Source organism: Zootoca vivipara, chromosome 3 (genome assembly GCF_965207765.1).
Source record: "Zootoca vivipara chromosome 3, rZooViv2.hap1.1, whole genome shotgun sequence".
Taxonomy (NCBI): Eukaryota; Metazoa; Chordata; class Lepidosauria; order Squamata; family Lacertidae; genus Zootoca; species Zootoca vivipara.
In genome coordinates this window covers 83,210,700-83,234,093 of record NC_142586.1, presented here as the reverse complement: position 1 = coordinate 83,234,093, position 23,394 = coordinate 83,210,700, and the positions used below count along the sequence as shown (strand labels likewise).

The 23,394-nt window shown below is 39.1% G+C and overlaps 1 protein-coding gene across 1 annotated transcript in view; it reads right to left on the bottom strand.

Annotated features, from left to right (window-relative positions):
• The window catches only part of ZFAND3 (zinc finger AN1-type containing 3), a 133,329-nt gene that overhangs the window by 4,959 nt on the left and 104,976 nt on the right, over positions 1-23,394 (bottom strand). Inside the window, exon 6 of the mRNA XM_035108144.3 lies at positions 19,422-19,592. Within this exon, the coding sequence (XP_034964035.1) occupies positions 19,422-19,592 (171 nt within the window). The remainder of the gene's footprint in view (positions 1-19,421; positions 19,593-23,394) is intronic.

The following is a 23,394-nucleotide window of genomic DNA, read 5'->3' as shown; positions in this document are numbered from 1 at the left end:
ACAGGTGGTCGGTTTCACTCGTCCACGCAGCCTGTCCACATCCTTGGAGGTAACAGATTGAAATTGATCCCATGAAATATGACTAGACAGGGCTCCAGCATTCTCCCGCCCCGGCCCTGCTCCCACGGTGGAGTCTACCTCCCTCCGAATCTGAGTGACTTTATCTGCAAAAAACTTTTACGTGAGTAGAATGTGTCCTTTTATTTAAAATGCATCTCTGGGTTATTTGTGGGGCATAGGAATTCGTTCATTTCCCCCCAAAATATATTCCGGCCCCCCACAAAGTCTGAGAGATAGTGGACCGGCTCCCTGCTGACCCCTGGCCTAAAGTGAAAGAAAACCCTCCCCAAACACAGGCTTAGGGCAGGAATCTTAAATTTCCAAAAATTAATACCATGGTTTTTTACTATACACACAATTAATTTGGAACACAGACTCCCATAAGTATTCAGTGACCGCAGTGGCAACATTTAAAGGAAATATTCCTGGATTTTATGGGCTTGGGAGCAGAGCCAATAATCTCATCTAAAATCAGGACACTTGACATTTTAAATTTAGCCCTGGCTTCATGCAAACGTTGCTGGTTGTCAACTTTATTTCTGAGTGAAAGGGCACAAGAGTTCAAATCACCCATAATCTGCAGCTCATGTCACGATTCAAATTTAAATAAAACATTTGTTTCTTTACAGATAACTCATTTGGAGCCACTTCAGAACTAACCTTAATAATGACAAAGTTATTCCTGTACAGAATTCCACTCAAGTTCTTGTCACCTTCACCTCTCTCATGAAATTTTACACTTCCTACTGATTTGAAATTCTAATCGACAAAGGCTAATGCTTCACCTAAAAATACCTAGAAACTTTCAAAACTGAAGGCACTGCAATAGTTTTGTGCCACTGTGCTGTATTGTTCAGGAATGTATGCTTCAGTGCAGCATTCTTGGAACAAAGAAGTCTTTGCATACCTTCAAAATCCCAGAACAGAGGCGCCAATAGCATAGCATTGGCATTCTTGGATGTGGGAGCTGCAGCAAAATGATGCAGTGTGGAGTTTATGTTCAAGATTCCATTCCTTCTCACCCACTATTTTTCATCCCTCCACTAACAAGCAGGCAGTTGGTGGTCACTGAGTACCCAGTTGACTTTGGGCTGTTTTTGCAATTTCCCCTTAGGGTTCCCCTCCCATAAATATTTTTCCATAGCTCAGTCTTTTTCTTCATACCTCATATCACCTTCCTGTGTGAGTGGAGTTGCTTGGCTACATAAGCAATGGCATTCACAGCCTCAATAGATGGAAACAGAGGATATATGTATTCTTTGGGTTTGCTCATTAAATTAAAGCTTTGGCAAACTACATGTGTAATGGTATCTACATTGCTACATTGTCCAGACAGGAGAAGGAAAGAATATCGGCATCCTCAGGCATTGATCCTGCTCCACAAATAAGACTAGGCAATTTGAAGCGTCAACATCAAGATATTCAGGTGGGGAGAAATTTGTATGCATCCGTCATTTAAACAGAGATATGCGCAAACATTAAGTCAAATGACAGCCATTCTGATTAACGACCATTCATGCAATGGTATGTCAGTGTTTCTCCGAATTTCTGATAATTTATTTTCTGGATTAGAAATGAAAGTGCACTCTCCTGCCATCATTCACAAGGCTTATGTTTAGAATAAGAATTATCTGCCTTCACAGAAACAATCCCCTGTGTTTGTGCACATGTCTCCTCTTTTGAAAAGGACCAGACAAGATTGGTAACTCATGCAGAGAGACAGCGGGCAGCCACTGCTGGGGGTAAGGCATTATTAGGAGGGGCTGAATAATCCAATCAGAGCCAGTGTTGAAACACTGGCCTATTGGGAAGAGGCCAAAACAGTGTATAGCAGAAAATCATATGCAGAATGGTGGGCAGCAATATGGATTCATAAAAGTTTTAATCCATTTATTCCTCATAGCATATTCCCATGACACATGAGGATATAGAGTTCATTGGTGGTGACTGTTTCTGGCAGTAATTTACAATCTGAGTAGAACAATTGTCCACTCTGCAGTAGAAAAATGTAAAACCTGGCACCAACGACTTTTGTAGAACTGGTCATGTTTAACTGAGATATAGTAGTTCTCCTTCTCCTTCTTCTAAAAAACTTCTTCCCTTCAACCCAGCTATTCGGACCTCTCCTGGCAGCCATGGAAGCTGGTTATCGTAAGCACCTTCAAACAACTGAGCCAGAATTTTAAACAAGCCAATTTAAGTCCCTCCCAAATGAGAGGTTGTTTTGGTATGATTAATTTTGAACCACGTGAGGAGTTGCTCACAACTGTCTTGCCCCTTATAATAATACAGTAATTTTCTTATTTGTACCCCACCCATTTGACTGGGTTGCCCCAGCCGCTCTGAGCGGCTTCCAACCTATATATATAAAACATTACACATTTCAAAGCTTCCCTATACAGGGCTGCCTTCAGATGTCTTCTAAAGGTTGCACAGTGACTTATTTCCTTGACATCTGATGGGAGGGTGCCACTACTGAGAAGGCCTTCTGCCTGGTTCCCTGGTTCACTTCTTGCAGTGAGGGAACCACCAGAAGCCCTTGGTGCTGGATCTCAGTGTTTGGGATGAACGATGGGATTGGAGACGCTCCTTCAGGTATACTTGAGCTCTTACCACATGGTTGAATTACTAGCAGGCACAAATCTGGCTGTTTACACACATGACATTTAGAGACATAGAAAGCTGTTTGGCAAAGGCTGAAAGCTCATCTGTAAGCTCATGGCACTTGTAAAAGTTACAGACAGTAGCTTTCTAGGAAGTATTAGCTGTTTATACCTCAACCGCAAAACAAAATCCTGACTGATATTGTGTCTACTGAACTGTGGCCCAAGGAGCAATTGTCACAGACACACAAATATATTAAGGGGCTTAACCTTTTTTTCCACCATGCCTGTGGCAGAGCAAAGCAACTGCAGGCGGAGAATATTTTCTCATTGTTATGATTCAAGTAATTAAATCTGAGCTGGGAATGGCTGGCATGCTTTCTTTCTTCCACAGCACAGCAGCCTCATAAAGGAAGATCAAAACTTTGCTTTACAAAAGTGACGCAGGAAGCCCCATTCATGGGATCACAGAGGAAGTCTCAGGTCAAGGGGTCTTGTACTTATCAGTTTCCAAGACCACATTATCTACAAAAAATTGTGATGATTATGATGAAGTGTGGCTGTTGCAAAATCAAAGTTCCAAGCTAATTTATTTAAAAAGCATTTTAGTGTTAGAAAATGTGTGTGTCAGTTTTGTGACTCAACAGTTTGAGAATCAATGAATGCAATCATAGAATTTTAGAGTTAGGAGGGGCCCACAAGGCTTATCTAGTCCAACCCCTTGCAATACAGGAATCATAGCTAAATAATCCCCGACAGATGGCTATCCAACCTCTGCTTAAAACTCCCCAGTGAAGGAGAGTGTGCCACCTTCCAAGGTGATAAGGAAGGCATTAAATGATAAGGAATTAAATGATAAGGAAGCAATTAAAAAACCCACAGCAAACAGTATTTACACAAATCTATTCAATTACAAGTCTTGGAACTTTCTTCAACAATTAACCAGTTTAAACAACTCCACCCCCAATGTTCTACCCGGACACTGAGACCGAGCGCCTTCTGGCGGTTTCCTCACTACGAGAAGCCGAGTTACAGGGAACCAGGCAGAGGACTTTCTCGGTAGTGGTGCCTACCCTGTGGAACACCCTCCCATCAGATGTCAAGGAAATAAACAACTATCTGACTTTTAGAAGACATCTGAAGGCAGCCCTGTTTAGGGACGTTTTTAATGACTGATGTTTTAATGTTATTTTTAATCTTTTGTTGGAAGCCACCCCGATGGGAGGCGTATTCGTATTCATCATCATCATCATCACTTAACAGTAGGACCAACCACTGAATTTTCATTAGGAACAATTCTCAGCAAAGCTTCCACTGTAGAACACTGGGTTATTTGAGCACTAAACATGACAGGTGATGCCAATCCAGATCTACATACATGTTCCAGTTTAATAGAGCTCCCACAACTGTTCAGAATCTAAACTTGAGATAAATTTATTTTGCTGCTTTTAGACAGCTCCGTCCTTGCACAAACCGTAATTACTGCTTTTTTCTGTGTCCTTAGAACACTGTGCGCTCTGTCCAATTCTACCCTCACTCCAAAGCCAGCATTTCAAACCAATAATTTCAACCCACTTTTGGTAATGTAACAGACAAGCCAATGCCCATCTTTCTCCTACAGCCAATAATGTAGGAGAATTGAGACAAGCCGGACGAATGAAAATACAGCTTCATCTGAAATGCCTTAATTGGAACTGAGTGGGCTGGTTCTACTGTCAAGCTTTCTGTTAAGAATGCCAGAATGCTCCTAAAAGAGAAATACTCTGTAGGAAATGTTACTTTGGAACTGAAGTGAAACATGAATTTTTCAAGAAGGATCTGACAATAATGATGCAAGTCTAGTTTGCATAGCTTTCCCAAAATATTAATTGTAGTCTTGAAATTCAAAAGGTCATGTTTTCCAACATGTAAATCACCCATGTGTATAATTTCAAATACACTTTTATTCAAATGTATTTTTAATGAATTTCGGGGCAAATAATAAAGTATGAGATTTTGCCAACATAGTGGCGTTCGCCTGTTGGAATGAAATGCTAGAGGGAAGTGTTAACTCATTTGTGCTGGAGTTATAGTTTCTCATATTAAAAACAATCTGCCTTAGATTGAATCAGCAGGTCCCAAGGCATTTCACTTCCTCCCTGTGATATTCATATAGTGTTGCTCCACGGGTTGCACAACAAGTATTCAAGTATTTTGGTGAACGTGTTTACTCCACAAGCTTTGTTTTTTTAAAAAAAACAAAACCCACACAAGTGTGTGTTTAAAAAAACAAAAAACAAAAAAGCATTTTCTTTTCAACTGCATACATATGAGGAGCTACCAAGGAAATAATAAATGAACTGCAGGCACAACAGGAAAATTATACTGAAAGAGATGTCTGGAATATTTCCCTTGGTCTACCTGCTTATGCTTTAGATCCATAGTGCTTGTACGCTGCAGACAACAGATCTCTTAATGGAATCACCCAACAAGCATGTGATATCTACAGTGCAACGTAGATGCTCGTGCCTCAAAGCACTGGAAAGCTTACCCACTGCTTAAAATTCACTTCTAGATGAGAAAAGGGGCATGTGTATGAGCATCCCAGATGTATGAGCAGAAGTACAGGTGAAACTCGGAAAATTAGAATATCATCGAAAAGTGCATTTATTTCAGTAATGCAACTTATTATTATTATTATTATTATTATTTTTCTTTTAATTTTTACAAATGCTTTCTTTTGGAAATTCCACAGTAATAAAACAAATTGTTACAATAATACAAAAATAAACATCACTTACATTTCATTAATTACATTCCATTTATAATTGACCCGCCTAACAACAAATAATTACAATTACAACAAATAAAGGCTTGACATATCTTGCTTTGCATGTCATGCATCTATCTCATATATTGGTTTCGCCTTTTAAGTTGCATTACTGAAATAAATTGACGACAAAATTTTCGAGTTTTACCTGTAGGACAACAAGCAGGACAACAAGAAGAGTACAGTGAAGAATTTTCTATATGACTAGCTATTTTCTTATAAAGGGAGCTATTTTGCAAAGCAGCATTCTAAAAAGGTAAGAGCTTTCCATGGTGCAAGACCACCATGGAAAACTGGAGGTTCCTTTCACATAAGAAGTATGTGTGTGTGGGAGAAATACAAAATATAAGCACAAAACTTATTAAAGCCTTTCAACATAACATGAAATGCTGATCTTTGGATCAGAATATAGAGTAGGGGCAGGTGACCAGGTGCAAGAAGATCAAACCTATCCATTCTGAAGGAAATCAGCCCTGAGTGCTCCCTGGAAGGACAGATTGTGAAGGCGAGGCTCCAATACTTTGGCCACCTCGTGAGAAAAGAAGACTCCCTGGAAAAGACCCCGATGTTGGGAAAGATGGAGGACACAAGGAGAAGGGGACGACAGAGGATGAGATGGTTGGACAGTGTTCTTGAAGCTACCAACATGAGTCTGACCAAACTGTGGAAGGCAGTGGAAGACAGGAGTGCCTGGCGTGCTCTGGTCCATGGGGTCACAAAGATTCGGAAACGACTAAACGACTAAACAACAAGCAGGTGACCTACGGTCACCCAGATGTTACTGGAGTCCATCATCATTCCCCTTAGCCTGAGCCTCACGGCCAATAGCCAAGGATGATGGGAGTTTTAGTTCAAAAACATCTGGAGGACCACCGGTTCCGCATTTCTGATATAGACCATGTTAAATATTTTTCTAGACCTCCTTTCGTGCCCTCATGAAAAGTTATAGATATAAAAATACTAACCATATGAAAGATGGAATGTAGTAGAAACTCTAGTTAGGGAAAAAGGAAGCTGCCATAGCCTCAATCAGGCCATTAATTCAATGCTGGCTACACTGACAGGTGGTAGATCATAAGACTCAACACACTGCTTTGTTTTAATCTCCTACTGTAATTTACTGAATAATTCTATTGATATTTTTATTGACTGATTTGTATTTTTGGTTGTGATCTTAAAAAAATCTTATTGCATTCTATGTAAACCATTTAAGAGATTTTGCATACTAAGCACAATATTAAATAATAAACCTTAATAAATTATTTATCAGACAGGAGCCTTTCTGAGCAGTACCTGGTAATTCGAGGAATTGAACCTGAGGTCTTTTTCCATTGTATTCTCCCATTAAACCCTAGTTGCTAGCTTTTGCTAAGAATTTTATGATGTATGCGCTCATGCACTTTCTTCTTTATGTCTAGTAGTGCAATCTACTCCTTACGTTCTTCCTCTTTATATGAGGCCTTTGATGCAGCCAGTCAAACTTCTAAGTTCTGTATCTTTTCTTTATAAACTGCCTTTAGTTTTCTCAAAGTATATCTGTTTTCAATGCCCTCGATATAATATGAATCAACTGTGAATAGTGTGAATGAAGAATGAATGTTTAACTTAGAAAAAAGAAATCTGCTTCCAGGAATTGAACAATTAGAAATGATCACCACCTTGGTATTCCAAAACAGAACTGGCCACCAAAGCCTGAGATGCTTAATCTCATTGGAACTACGAAGCACTGCTCTGTACATGTGACAGAAGCCCAGAACATCACCTCAAGCTCAGTACATACTTGATAAATTCAATAAACTAATTTCCCTATGGAGCCTTTCTTACATGGTTTAATCCTTATAGAACTGAGTCGTATTTCATTTGTCTGAAAATTTTTTTAACCCACCCTTCATCATAGAGCAATATCCGGGTCCAATTTCTCTTGATTTTATTTGTAAACCACTTTGAGGTTTTTTTTTTTTTTTTTTTTTACGATCAAGCAGTGTATACATTTTATGAAATAAATGCAATAAAAATTGAGAAGCAATATAAAACAACATATATGAGACAGGGGGAATAAAAAAATATACAACTGATAACTAAAACAATATAGTATGAACGAACTGAACTAGGATATATCAAAGAGTTCAAATACATGCCCTCCTCTGGCTATACTAGGATATGGAATGGATAAGGGCGGGAAAGTATACTGAAACTTTCCACAAAAACAATGACACCACTAATTGTGAAATGACAATCAGCCTCTACTTACAAGGCAGACCTATATTAATAATTCTGGAAGCAGCTCAGCATACCTTTATCTCAGAGCAGATGTAGGCTTGGACTGGATGTTCCCTGCTTCTCTTTTGAGAGTTCAGAGACACCATAACCATATTTCTCTGCAGTTATTCACAGCCACTGATTTAAGTCAACTGTGTTCTCTCTGTTATGCTTCCTCAAGTTACCCTGGCCAATCAGGGGTCACGTACTGGATGCAATGAAATCATTGCACTACACGGTCAATCAGATTTGGCTACATGGCAATGTCACTAAGGGCAAATGAAGCTCATTTAGAGTAAGGGAAATGTTTCCTATCCTCATCTACTTCAATCACGGGTGACTCAAACACTTTTGCACCTCTCTTCTAGCAACCCTATCAAAATGACTGAAAATTGGCCATTCTTTTTGACAGTGATGAAAGGTTTTATGAAAAGCCCTTGCCCCTTATCTCAATTCAAATTAGCTGTGAATTTTGTTACCCAGCTACACTGCACTACTTGTTACCCTGAGCTACCTCATTGAGCCTCAGTTCTGGACTCATCTCTTACAATCTGTGGACATAGAACATTTTCCTAGAGTAGTATTTATACCTCTAGAAGTCTCTGCATGGAGCATTTATCTACACTAACATGCCTCCCCAACACTGAGGATTTAATTAAAAAGTCAAAGTGTATCCAAAAATTTAATTAAAACAAGTAAGCAGTACTAGGCAGCCTGATAATATATGTGTATCATCTGTTTTTTGCTTCAGTCCAATGAAAATGCAAGGCAGATAAGACATTAATAAGGAACAAGAATAAATAATGCCGAGTTTCCAGGCTGAGACATTTTGTCTATTATAGAAGCTCCAGAGGCATTTACATAGGTCCATGTATTTTAACCTCAAGAGTGGTAACAGGCTTTACAGATTCATGTTTTAAACATTTCAGTGTATTTGCAATTAAGCTTTGCTATGTTTTTGACAAAAATACAGTAGTTACCAACATCTGCTGCAATGGAAACTATTTGAGCCATCACCTGTGTCAAAGTGGCCGATACATTAGCAAGTAAATGTGCCCAATTTGTTCCTCCATCCAACCCTCATCAAATCTTTTCTTGTAAAAAGAGAGCTTTGGTCTATGTGTTCCAAATTCAAACCCTTAAGTTAGGATCTAATTTAAAGATTTGAAGTATAGTAATCCCTCATTCACAAAGCAGAGAATATTCATATGCCTTGGACTATATACATACATGTACATGGGTGTGGTTTGTGTGTGTGAAGATATAGTAGATATGTACACAACATATGTCAGATCTATAGGTCATCTAATACAAATGAAGCTTGCACTCCTCATTCAATCTATTGTCCAGGCCCAGCAACTAAGAGTTTGTATCTGCACATGGCTCTCTTCTGCTAACATATGGCAAGACTAGTTCAGCTGTAAGTGGCTTCCCATGACATAAGTACTACAACGCAGACAAAAGTTCACATACAACAACTGCCCTCAAATCTCATGAGTCTTTATATTGAAGTCTGGACAACAGTTTCAGCTCTTTTAAACAAAGAAGAATATTAATATATATAATTTCACCTAAGCAGTTCTAATATGCTGGGTGTTTGACACTGGTGGAGCTGTGGTCTAAACCTCTTGGCCTTGCCAATCGGAAAGTCAGCGGTTCGAATCCCCGCCACGGGGTGAGCTCCTGTTGCTCTATCTCAGCTTCTGCCAACCTAGCAGTTTTGAAAGCATGGCAGTGCAAGTAGACAAATAGGTAAACTGTGTTTCCATAAGCTCTGGCACTCATCATGGTGTTCTGTTGCACCAGACGTGGTTTAGTTATGCTGGCCACATGATCCAGAAAGCTGTCTGTGGACAAACACCGGCTTCCTCGGCCTGAAAGCAAGATGAACGCCACACCCCATAGTCACCTTTGACTGGATTTAACTGTCCAGGAGTCCTTTACCTTACACCCCCCCACACACGTGTGTGTACTTTATTATTTTTGCTCTAATCCAGGAACCATGATGGTTGAAAAAACAAGAGACAAAACTTCATGCAAGTTTGCAATGTTAAAATCTTGACAGGAGGCCACAAGTGAAGCTGTGCCTCAGGCTTTGCTGGAAGTCCAGTGTGGATTTTATGAGGCACACACATTTCAATCTCAAACTCTAATTACGGTACTAACTTTGAAGTCCTACAAAGACCTGCTGATTATGAAAGGGAAACTTTTCAATTCACCTAGCCATTTCCTCTTCATTATTTATTTGTTTTTCAGTAATAGCCTGCTCTAAGCACATTCTCTCCTAAAAGCATTTCCCCCATGCCAATGCGAAAATTGTCATCTGCGTTCTAGGCTCTGAACTACGACATACTCTGGTCAAAGGGAATTTACCTCAAGAATATTATGTACTAAAAGGACTTTTAATCCACAGAAGATATTATATACTATATTTTCCATCTATAAGACACCTATTATTTGGAAAAGTGGTGGAGCGTTTTTTAACTCTATTGCTGTTGTGTGTGTTTTATTGAACTAAGCTACAGTGGTACCTCTACTTACAAATTTAATGCGTTCCGAACGCACATTCGTAAGTCGAAAAAAATGTTAAGTCGAATCCCATAAGAATGCATTAGGAGAAAAAATTAGTAAGGCGAAGCAACCCTATCTAAAAATTCGTAAATAGAAAAAATCCTATCTAAACCGCATCTAAGATGGCGGACGAAGCTCCATTCGTAAGTAGAGGTACCACTGTATATAATTATGTGTAATGCCACACAGCTGTTTTGTTTTATTTGTTACTTCTTAAAAATAAAATTGAAAAAGGTATTTTATCTTTATTCTTCAACATAATGTCCTCTGAATAAACCCAACCAAGCTTATCTATACCATCTGGTCTCTGTCTGAATGCACATGTATCTGTTTCTAATGAGAAGGAAATCCCTATGGTTTTAAGTTGGGCAGACTGAGTACCTTATATCTTAAGGGTGTGCCACCTTTCCAATGAAAGTAAGTACACGTCTAATTCTGCTTAATTGAAATAGCATTCCCTTGAGCAATGACACTTATATAGCATTCTGCAGATGAAAAACTAAATAATTCTTTGGAGATATGCTGTGAAAGCCTTTAATGCAAAGCATAACATGTTTAAGGATTCCATACACACTTTAAACAATAGGCCATCATTAGAAATTAAAAGGTACAATTGGTGCTGACCTTTAAAGCCCTAAATGTCCTCGGTCCAGTATACCTGAAGGAGCATCTCCACCTCCATCATTCTGCCCGGACACTGAGGTCCAGCACCGAGGGCCTTCTGGCGGTTCCCTCGTTGCGAGAAGCCAAGTTGCAGGGATCTAGGCAGAGGGCCTTCTCGGTGGTGGCGCCTGCCCTGTGGAACGCCCTCCCAACAGATGTCAAAGAGGAAAACAACTACCAGACTTTTAGAAGACATCGGAAGGCAGCCCTGTTCAGGGAGGCTTTTAATGTTTAATAGAGTGGCTGGGGAAACCCAGCCAGATGGGCGAGGTATAATTAATAAATTATTATTATTATTGTTTCACATATTGATATTATATTTCCATATGTATTAACTTATCAAACTGTCATGCATCCGTTAACATCTTAATATGCTTTGCCCATTAGCAGTTACTTGAAATAGCTCAATAAAGAACATTAGGGCATTTTTACATCACATCCTCAGTACCAAAAATACGTAGTTTTCATAGTTTGTGTGGTTTCTGGACACTGATGGCCAATTAACCCAAGCTGGAATGTCATTCTTCAGATATGGCCATGTATGACCACTATGAACTAGACTGAAAGCTGCATATGCTTCGTACAGGGATTGCTAAAGAGTCAGCAGATGGTGGTAATTTTCCCTGTCATTCCTGACCGGTGCTGGATTTGACATGGTGACAGAGGTGAAATGCTTCACATCCCATTACCAATCCCCTAAGCAATAATTGTAAGCCTTGTAAAGACTTTACTGCTGCAGAAAGCAGCTCAGCTTATGAGTTTTTGGCAATTTCATGCCACTCTAGGAAGTCACTGTAAATCCAATCCTTCATAACCTTTAAAATTTTCAAATTGTGAGTTTTAGTGTCTTTAGTGTCTCTGATTTAGTAGGATTAGCTCAATGTTAATCAGCTTAATGTTCACATGTCCGAAAAATCTAAGTCTAAACTAACTGGTAAAGTTAGCTTTAGCACCGATTAAAAAATTTCCACTAAAATCGGCTGATTAATTTTTTTCCAGTAAAATCCATGATCAGTGAATCACTTTTTGGATTCAGGAAAGAAAATGGCCTTGAATCTGTTTTAAGAAGTGAAAAGCACTTTTGCTCATGAAATTTGATTTCAAGATTGGAAATCTATCTCAAGTCTGAAACTCAAGCGACCTAAAATCTCCCTTTCAAGCACAATGCTATGGGAACTGCAACAGCTAATGTGAACATTTACACTGTAATCTTGAATTCAAATCAGGTAGCCAACAGCTGCGTTCACATATCATGCTAAAATCCTGGGTTTAATATGACATGCATCACCCCTTCCTCCCACACAGTTGAGAGCAGAAGAGTTTGGAAGCTTTCATTTCTGTTTTTAGTTAATCATGGTGTCTGGATCATCCAAACCAGAAACTATGGTTAATTTCAAAAAGCATCAGAAAGCATGATTGACATCTTTGAAATTAACCACAGTTACCATTAACCACAGTTTGTCATGCCAACATTACAAACTATGATTCATGGAATGAAAAAAGTTATGAACTCATTCTTCTCTTCTTGCATGGCCAACAGGGGGAGAAGGGAAACAGAGGAAGCCCAAGGCTTGCTTTGGCCCATATGCACATCAAGCTAAGCCACAGTTCTGTGTGACTTGTCAATGTGGCCAGCTAGAACTAATATTGTTACTTAAGAGGGTTTTTGGAGCAGCTCATATTTAGCAGGGTTCTTATTAAAATTGCGGAATATGGTTTTTTATGTTAGTAGTTGAACTCTTGCCCACTGAAACTTGATACTAATAGTGCATTTATGAAATGAGTATCGACCATGTGAAGCCAAGCCCCCAAACAGTCCAGTCAATGCTTTGAAATTATCACTATCTGAACATTTGGCTGGCGTAACTGCCATGTAGAAATGTCTTGTAGGAAAGTGGCATTACTCCAGTATTGTTGATTTAAAGGTTAGCCAGTCAGAGAGACGCAGAATGAAAATCTGCTTTCACATTTCTGTTCCTCACCAAAGCCTGCAAAGTGCATTAGCAATTAGCAATTCCTCTCACCTCTCCCAATTCGCTGTGTGAGAAAGCTCAGAACTCATCTTACAAATTGCTCTTTTGAAGATCAAAGGAAAGCTGAATTTGTCTATGTGCGCACTAGATGAGATTGTAATTTAATGGAATTTTCAGGGAAGGCTTGGTGGCATGTTCCTATGACAGCCCCAGGATAGAGGATTCAGGGGAGCTCTATGACTCTTCCCTTCTGAGCGCCTTCCTTGCCTTTAATTGGCACCTCATTAGAAATTAATGAAAATGACATCCTCTGTTCTTACTGCTCTAGGCACAGCACACTACAAAAAGCCCCATCACAATTCATAACACATTCAATTTATATAGCAATAGCTCTTAAGCATTATTTATGAGATGTGAATTTCTTGTCAGCAGTTAATAACCTATACATAAAAGAAGAGAATGGGGGGAAAGAGACTGTGCGCATACACAAGAAAATATTTCAGCAGCAAAGAGATGCCTTGTTCATGTTTAAAGCACCTTTGCAGTAGCTCTCATCTCCACTAAACTGTTTAGAGGTGGCTCCCCCCCCCCCCCGGGCCATTATTGGTAGCAATAATGCTGGTGGATCTGGAAGATATTGAAATCATAATCATGAAAGCTCTATGGAAGGTTTAAGAGTAAACAGAAGTAGTCATGCCCCACTGTTCACTGGTGAACAACAAAAACCGTATTCAAATGTCATCTCCCAAAGCACATAGAAGGTAAATGTCCTGTGAACACCCCATAAACAGTCCTCTTCATGGTGAAGAAGACCTGAGCCATCCTTTGCCACCAAAGGAATCCAGGAAATATGGCCTTTGACAATGCAGACTTGCATTCTTCCTACCAGCTACTAAAATATTTTTTTGCCAGCAGAAGGTTGAGTTGTCTAATTTCTTTGTTGAAAGAATTAAGGGGGGAGGAAATTTGGCTCAAAGGTAGGCGTTATCAGAGCACAACTCCCTTTCACCTGCAGGAGATCTTTTGGGTTCTCTTAAATTACAGTATTAGGATTCAGAAGCTATAAAAGCATAAGCAATACATCAAAGTAGGATGTATGGAAAATGGCAATCTATAAATTATGCAGACCTAAGCCTTTAAAATAATTTTTAGCTCCAGGAGTTAAAGACAGCGATCTAAATGGTGTTTTAAAGGTCATGAAGAGGCCAAGGTAGATTCTAGAGTACTGACATTCTGTATTTCTGGGGATCCAAATCTACTAGGATCGTCACCATGTCGAATACCAGGAAAACCTCTAAAAGCAGCACTCCTTAGAATAGATTACAAATCACAGGGACTAACAGTTTTTGGGAAATGGGTCACAAATTTAGACAACTACAAGTATAATTTAAGCAATCACTACAGCACTCAAGCAGCAACCAGAGCCTTGGGGGCAGTTTTGCCTCTAGTCTGCTGGCATGTCAGCAGAAGGGCTGGTGGTTCAGGCTTGACGATATAAGAGCCAAGAATCGAAGCCCTCCTGCTCCTCTCAAAGTATGCCATAAACTCCTCTTGCCCGTGCCACCTGAGGCACTCTTGCAATCCAGGAGATGAGCAGTAAGTGAAGTGACACTTAACACTGAAGTTGGAAGCAAAAGCAAATTTTCTAACACGGAGACGTGGCAATGCTATAAATGCAAACACTATTTTGAGAGTTAAAAGTTCACAGCATGGCAGGCAGGATAAAGGGCAGATATCTGAGAAACCTGGGAAGGAATACACCATTGTACTAAGGTGAACGTTCCGTCAGGGGAAGCATTTCAGTTTGCCAGAAGCAATTATCCCCTCACTCTTCCCGGCATGCATTGTTTCACGGGTTTTCCTGAACTCCCCAAGCCAATTTCACAGGGGGCACGGGGGCTGGACCCCATTGTGCAAGTCAAGTCATTGCACAGGGCTTCCACTACTGAGAATCTCGCCACTGCTGTCTGTGCATGCATAGCAGATAGTGGCCTTGTTCAGACAAACATAGCTTGGCTTAATAAAGAATTATGAACAAGCCTTCTGCCTGTGCGTGCAGCTCCTTTACTCCTTTTTCAGTGTGAGCAATCAAACCAGGAAGTCTCTAATTAACCAGAGCTTCCTTTTTACTCTGAAACAGTTAACTACGGCTGCTAACTTCAAAATGAGCCACAACCTTAAACCAGATCTCTCTTTTTGCAAAGTTGTTAACTATAGTTTACATAAGAACTATTAAGCCCAGATGAGACTGTTTGAACACAGCCAGTGCCATTTAACATACTCTAGAGAGGAAGCAAGCACAATGGAGAGCTTCATGACAAATAAAGAATAAAAGTTCATTAAGAGCTTTCATGGCCGAGGATCTTTTTCAGTCAGTTGCATGAAGAGGCTATTCTATTTTCTGGGGGTGGTGGTTTGGTCTGTAAGAAGTGAGGTCAGAAGAAAACGAAATTCAACATAATTATGTTGAAGTTTTAATGTATGGGAAATTGTTATAATGACCATTTATTAAGCAGTGTTGGTAACACAAACATCCTGGTATGGGTAAACTTACAGAACAGATTAATCATATGTTATCAACTTTCTATAATAACTGACATTCAATAATGCCTAGAGAAGAGTTAAAAAACAAAATGGAAATAAGAAAAGGTAGAAATTAATCCTTTAGAAAGAACTAATTCTTGCCATATTTTGCTGTCAGGGAAGTATTACTCATTTTTCTTAACGAAAATTGAGAATATAAAAGCTGAAATAAAAACTTAAAGGCAAAAAAAGTACAAGTGCAAAGTTCCAGCTATTTGTTTTGCTTTATGCACAGATGCAAACAAACATAATTAAGGCATGCCTTCCAAAAATAAACTTTTAAATTTTAAAAATATTTTCAACAGGTATAGCCCCACGTTTTGGAGTGGTGAAGGAGGGAGCAGGTACAAAACTAAAATCTGTCTTAATAAAGTGGTAGAAATTAAGAACCCCAGAAATCATAATTATACATCTGCAAAAGACAATCCTATTATTATTATTTTACACAGAAACCAGTAATTTAGAGTTTCAATGTTTATTACTATTTTCTGTTATTTGAATTTTAAATTCAGCTGCTATAATTGCTCAAAATTACAGAAATATAGAGAAATCCACAAATTCTTCGTTAATGTTGGCCTAATCTGTATTGGTATGGATAATTTCCTCTTCTTGCCTTCTAGCTATGACATATGTAGAAAGAACTTGTACTCACAGAAGATAAATAAAATTCATTCTTCAGCAGCTGAGTAGTATTCCCAAAGAATACTATAATAACAACAATCTTTCTGGCTTGTACTAGCTCGCCAGTAGATCGGGTAAGTCACAAGTTTTATTAACCCCACACTGATGACTCCTAAATGGAATCTGTCCTTCAAACTTCTTAAGCAGCAATACACAGAGAGAGATTTTGAAACACTTGTAGTATCAAAATTAGCAATTTCTCAGCAGACCTGACATAAGGAGCCTCTATGTTGTTTTAAAAATTGAGGAGCAGCAAGGTCAAGCTGACCCTTATTCTAAATACTTCCCCAGTTAGCCTTTCAGGGTTTTTTTTACTTCTAATTTTGTTCTGTACATAACTTTGCATCCTCAACTAGACAATGCTGGAAAATATTAATAGTGAAAATATTAGATCTTTAAAATAGTCTATAAATTCTTTAATAATGTTCTCAGTAATTTGTTTAGGTATCTCCATTGTCTGGGACTTACTGCAATGGAAAAGGTACCAAAGAATTTAATCAGCCAACAATAGAGAGCCAGCTCCCGGGATTTGCTTTTTGCTTATGTGGATTCTGCTAATATTGTTTGTATATGCCATAACCACCACATAAAATTTCCCCAATGGCAGTGCACTGTTTATTGAATTTATAATGCACTGAACAAACAGTACAGAATTTTATTTATTTAAATTTGACAAAATGTATATACTGCTTGACTAATAAAACCTCAAAGTGGTTTGTAAAAAATATTAAAATTATCTATTAAAAAACAAGTAATTAAAAGCATTTTAGAGAGAATTAAAATTAACAGTGAAAGATTAAAACAAATATTTCAGACATGGGAACCATTCAAGCACCGTGGCTCTGTTTTGCCAGGATTCGAGCTCAGCCTATTAGGCACGGGAAGTGCTTTTTCCCTGGCATGGAGTTATGGACATCACACTAAACAAGAGGCTGCTTCCTGGGTGGGTGGAGCCATTCTATTAGCTTCCCAGCAGGCAGGGTGCTGTTGTTTACTGGGAGGGAGAGGCAGAGGAGAGAAGCAGCAGGAATAATATTTGTCAGGCCATGAATGTGGTAGTATAGATTAAGCTACAACATCGCCCATCCCTGCTTGAGGAACTTAAAATTTAATAGTTGCAAACATGTCAAGGTAGTTTCAACATAAGCACCGGCCTGCCTTATAGCAGCCCCTGACATGCCCACTTCAGATACAGGCTAATAATTATAATCCATGCTTCATGTACCCTTCCAAAATCCATATTTATCAAGCTTTCCTGCTGTGTATTTTCTAAAGTAGATAATTTACAAAGTGTTGTGTTATTAAAATATTATGGTAGTGCAGTTAATAGGTCTGGAAATGGGTCTGCTAAGCATCCTGTGGTTAACATGCTGACTAAGCTGCAAATTAGCATCTTCTATTCTCATCTCTGAATGCATCAACAAACATTTGGAAGCTCAAAAAGGCCATCAAGGAACTCTTACTTTGGAAAAGAATGCAACTTGAACACAGAGAACAGGATGGGGGTTCTTTGGTTTGCCATTCTCTGCATTCATTTGCATGTTTTCAAGTGGACTTTTCTGCAAATGTAATTGTAATTAAGTTTATGAACTTTAAATGAAACAGGAATATATCCAGTGAGGATACCAGGTGCCTGCAAAGGAACTTCAAAGGGCAACACTGTCTAGTCAGAAAGCAAAAAAGAAAACCATGCTGGATTGAACATATAAACCTATAAGTATTCGGGTTTGAAGATATTACTTGAAGACCAGAAGCTGGCTGTTAAAAATAGTATCTTTAAGTCTTTATGGTGCAATTTAGTTAGCACATAATGACTAAAGTGTGATACAAACACTCAATATCTGTAATTTCTATTTACATTTTTAACACACCCACAGACAAGGTCAGCATGTTGTTTCCAGTGTGATATGAAACAAAAAAGTTACATCTTCAAATAAAACTTAAGAGTTTGAAGAAGAAAATAAATAGATTTTTTGGTATCTGTGAGTTTATCCTTCAGAGAGACACTAACAAGCTCCTTCATTCAAATTGTGACAGAAGCAATAATAGAATAGCATCTAGTGCAAACATCATGCTTGGCAAACAGAATGAACAGAGACATGTTACAATGACGGCGGTTCTCATCATTTACCGTAGCTCGCATTTTACTGAGAAAGCCCAAGAAAAATGTTTAAATCACAAGCTTGTATGCACTAAATGTTCTGCAATGATGGCCTGCTTTATTCTGTTGATTTAACTAGACATATGTAAAAACCCTTAGTTATACCTGTACGGACAGTCTGGCCATTTAATTCATACATAATGCACACCATGAAAGAATAATATTAGGCGAATGCAGAGATTACTCTGAATACATAGCAACAAATTTAGTTCCTCTAACAGAGTATTGACATCTGGAGACAGGGTGTACATTGCTATGGGGGGGGGGGGGGAGAGAGAGAACTAGAGTATTTATCTGTTATGCAGTTCAAGGTGCCTCATAAGCAATTGCTATAATTGCTGCTATGTTGCAAATGATCCCTTGGTTTCCTGATGAATCACTGCGCTTGATCCTCCCTCCTCAATAAAGAACTATCTGTGCATCACCCCTCAAGGTACCATGTACAGATCCCTGAATTCAAACAAAGCTGTTCTTCCCATTGCAGTGAGCAGAGAAACCTTTACAACAGGCACCCTCAAACTGCGGCCCTCCAGATGTTATGGCCTACAACTCCCATGATCCCTAGCTAGCAGGACCAGTGGTAGGGGAAGATGGGAATGGTAGTCCAAAACATTTGGAGGGCAGAGGTCTGGGGGTGCCTGCTTTACAAGAATGGAAGCTCAAGTCTAGACACTGGGACTCCCCCATGTGTGAGAAGTCACTAGAATTGACCCATGCCTTCAATACCAGATGAATGATGCATTTGTTGGCACAAAAGCAGAAACACGGAGCTACAGCCCAGAAGGAAAATCCAGCAAATGGGCATATATTTACTTGGATGTATAATTGACCTTTATAACCTACCTCTTCACACACGGAGTGCAAAGCTTTAGTATACTTGTGAAGGGATTTAAGAGTCTTGACTTTTTGTAAGGTTGCAGCCACTTCCAATACTGTACAGATTTCATTATTTTTTCTCTACACTGGGGCAAGCTGCACCACAACAACATGACCCAGATTCCCCCCCCCCCAGACATACAAGGGTGTGGCGGGGCAGGGTAGTTTGAGAGAATCCTTACCACAGCGACATGATCCCAATTCCTGCTGTACCAGCTCCAGTTTTGTTTGGCACTGGAAACACCTGCGTCTGCTCTTCTGTTTAGAACGGCTAGTTTCTTCAGGCCTGTCATGACTGTTCTCCAATAATCGTGGCCGCTTCTCAGGAGACGCCTCGTTCTCTGACTGTGAATCTGTTAGTTTTATGAGAAACATTGGAGCATAGTGTTAGCATTTCTTCCATGAGGCCTTTACTCTAGTCACGGAATTAATGATGTGCATATAGCATCGCTTGCAAACCGTGTGCTTCTTTTTATCCCCTTGCATATATATAAACCCAATTAGTAGTCAAAACAGGCACCAGGTAAAGATGCTATTAGCTTTGTTCCCCCACTAGACCCCTTCCTGGTTTACAAAACCAAATACAAAATGAGTTGGCTTACTCTTACTCTCAATTGGTTGTGGCTCTGATTTTGTGATGACACATGGAGAGAAAACACCAGCCTAGGCAACTACAAGCCTTGCTTTTCATCTCATTTGTAGATTTTCCTATACATCTTCAGCCTCCCTACTGTCCTGACTACATACAAACCAATTCTGCTTCTGAAGAAAAAACAATTGAACGCAAATTCAGCCTATTTCCTGGCTGAGCGGGAGAGATATTTTTAGGGCACAGTGTGCTAGCTGCAGCTCCAATAACCACGACGGCACATGAAAGCACCGTACTGTGCCTCCCTCTCTCTACAAGAATAACAATTTAAATGTAAATGATTATACACAGACAAGATAAACTAAACACAACATGTACCTACCGCTACAGATCCAAAATCCTTTGAGGATCTCTCTTTAAAGCCAGTCAAGGTACTACATATTTTAATAACCTTATTTGTAATTTTTGCTCTCCCGGAAAACTAATGTTGTTGAGAAGGAGTGGAGATAGGAAAATACATTGCTTTACAAAGCTGTAAATTGAAAGGTACTTGAGGTAATCCACCTACAGGAAGACGGAAGCTAACACATTTAATGCCTGTAACATTCAGAATGCCACAGTGTGCAAAGAAGCATTTTCAAACCTACAATCCACTTCAAAAGATGTGTTCAAGTGAGGACCAAGTGATTAGACTGCCCAGCTGGAACCTATATAATGGCCTAGTTTGCTTGTAATAGTAAGCCATAGTTAAACTATGCTTTACCAGGATCAAACACATTGCTCAAATTATGCCCGCCTGCCCCCCCCCTTTGTCATGCAGGGAGTAAAGGAATAAGAATGCTGATTTAGTATTATGTGTGACCCATGGTTTCATCATTGCTTTTTCTCAGTGGAAAAACACACTACGAAAGCCTGTTTACATACAATCTTAAGCCAGTGGCATGGGCTGCTTTCTAAACTGCAAGGCAAAGTGAGGAGGTTGCCGTATGGTGTGATTTGCTTACTGTGTATTAGCATTCTTGATGTGATTTATTATATTTCTATGCTGCTTTTCATTCACATGAATCACAAAGCGGCTTACAAACAAGAAATAGCAAGAACAGAACAGAACACCACAAATACAACATAAATCATGTAGCATAATTAACAAATCTTTAGTAAAACAATTATAAATCATCAGTAAAACAATTACAGTCTATTAAAAACTATTAACAAAACAACTAAAAAAATAGGCTAAACAGCAAAATTACAACAAAAGTCATATCATAGGATTCACAAAGTACTACGGAATTCATAATCCATAAAACAGTATTAACATTAACAAATAGCAACCAATAAAATAAACTAAGCAGTTTAATTCATATACACACACTCCCCACCCCCATGACTCACATTTTTCCACTCTATTCATTCAGTTTATTAAAAGACACGTACACATAATGCATGTGGCAACAACTCTGTTGCAAAGGTTCCTCTTCCCTCCCTGTTCTTCCTCTGAAGCTTCCTTGTGAAGGCTCCTAGGGCCGGAGGGTGGGGCAAGGCAGGTGGAAAATGCCACTGCCTGGTGACCAGCACAAAGTCTCTCTCCCCTCACCATAGTTTCATTCACTCTGGCTTTTTATGTGGAAAGCAGGCCATTGTATTTAATCTACTCTACTCGCTCTCTATGTGTGTGTAGTATATCACATTTTGATTAAAATAAAGTGTACAAACTAACTGCAAGTTAAATTTCTAAATATTTCTATTAAGATAGCGCAAGTAAAAGGTTATGCATTAACGAGATAGGCCAACACCTCCCCGTCCTGCATTTCAAACCACAAGAGGGCTAACATAAGGTTATCATCCAATAGTATTTTTTAAAAGCAGAATTCCATATTCACCCCTAGACTTTGAGATTATATGTAACATTAACAATTCAATGTGTTGCATGCCTAAAGCTCTGTGAGATTAGCTCTGTAAGATTTTAGGTCTCTGGCTACACCTGATAAAGCAATTTGGTTACTACAACAAACATCTTACATAATAGCATGCAGAGTGATGGGAAAGTTTCAAACTTGCTGCCTGAGTTACTAAGCAATTGCCCCATACAGGCTCCCTGCATCTTCTGGGTTATCATAAAGGAGAAACAGATGAAAGTGCCATACTCCCCATTCTCTTAGTGTGGAATCTTTAGTCCAGCTGCTTATGATGTGATGAACAGCAATGATGCTGAGAGAAATGTTCCTTTACTCTCCCATCAAGGTATCTTGAAAGAATGGGAAGTGGAGCGGGACATCTGGAGATGGCAAAAGACTAAGAGGGAATGGGCCTACTGTCTTTCCAAGTCACAGCAGTAGAGTCTTCAGAATATGTTAATGTGTTCATTGGAAATATTTTATAAATAAATGGTGATTAATTAAGCAGCTTAAAGCAACAGCAGTCTAGTGAGTATTTGCATTGTAAGCCAGTTGACTAGTATTAATAGATTATACAGTATATATAATATATACACACTATCAATGTTTAATTGTTTCTATGATTATTTTTTCTATATTTTTAATTGTTCTTATTTTTAGCTGTAAGCTACCTTGAGTCCCTGCTAGGGAGAAAGGCAGGGTATAACAAGAAGAAGAAGAAGAAGAAGAAGAAGAAGAAGAAGAAGAAGAAGAAGAAGAAGAAGAAGAAGAAGCACCTAGTATAATTGGAGTATGACTACATTTATCTCATTTATTAAATAAATTTATATTCCACTTTTCTATTTCTCAGAGAACACATAAATAATATGATTGTTTTACCAAAAAATTGCTGCCAATGTCCAATGTCTTGCGGCACCTTCATCTTGAAAGTAACACATGCATAACATGTGCTCAAACACTCGTAAATTTGTGGTGAACAAACACAAACAGGTATGCCATTTGCCTCTCACCTGGCCATTGATAGTAATTGAAGTGAATATCCAGAAAAGGAGATCCCACCCCCACCCTTCATGGTTAGAAAGCAAGTAATGAGGCTGGTTACAGTACAGCTGTTTTTTGGGTGGGGCCGTAAGCGCAAGACAGAGTTCTATGCTCATTCACCCTGTGCCAAGGAGGCTGACTTCAGTGGTCTGAAGACACACAGGAAAGGTGGGGCTTGTGTTATGTTAATGAAATGGGCTCCCATGCCCAGGAAGGAACAACAACAAATAGAATAGGTAGCGGACAAACTAGTGTCCAGAGAATTATGTCACACTGTGAAAATTCATTCATCTATTCACCTATCCTCACTTTCCATACCAAGCAAAATACTTTTTAATTAAGACAGGCATGAACATAGAAAAGTTGAATTTGTACAACTGTCACTCACCTCTGCTTCTTTGTTAAACAGCCCCATGCCCCAAATGACATGCTTAAACTTATGTCGATTCTGGCCTGGTTCACACATGACATTAGGCCGTAGTTAAAAACAAACTATGGTTTGAATGTAAAAGCGCAGCATGTTGGTGCACATTACTAAAAGTTGTTTCTCCATGCCTTCCTCTGCTGCCTAGATACAAGCCAGAGTCTGAGTTGTGATATCAAAACCTGAGCTGTTGGTTTGTTTTCCCC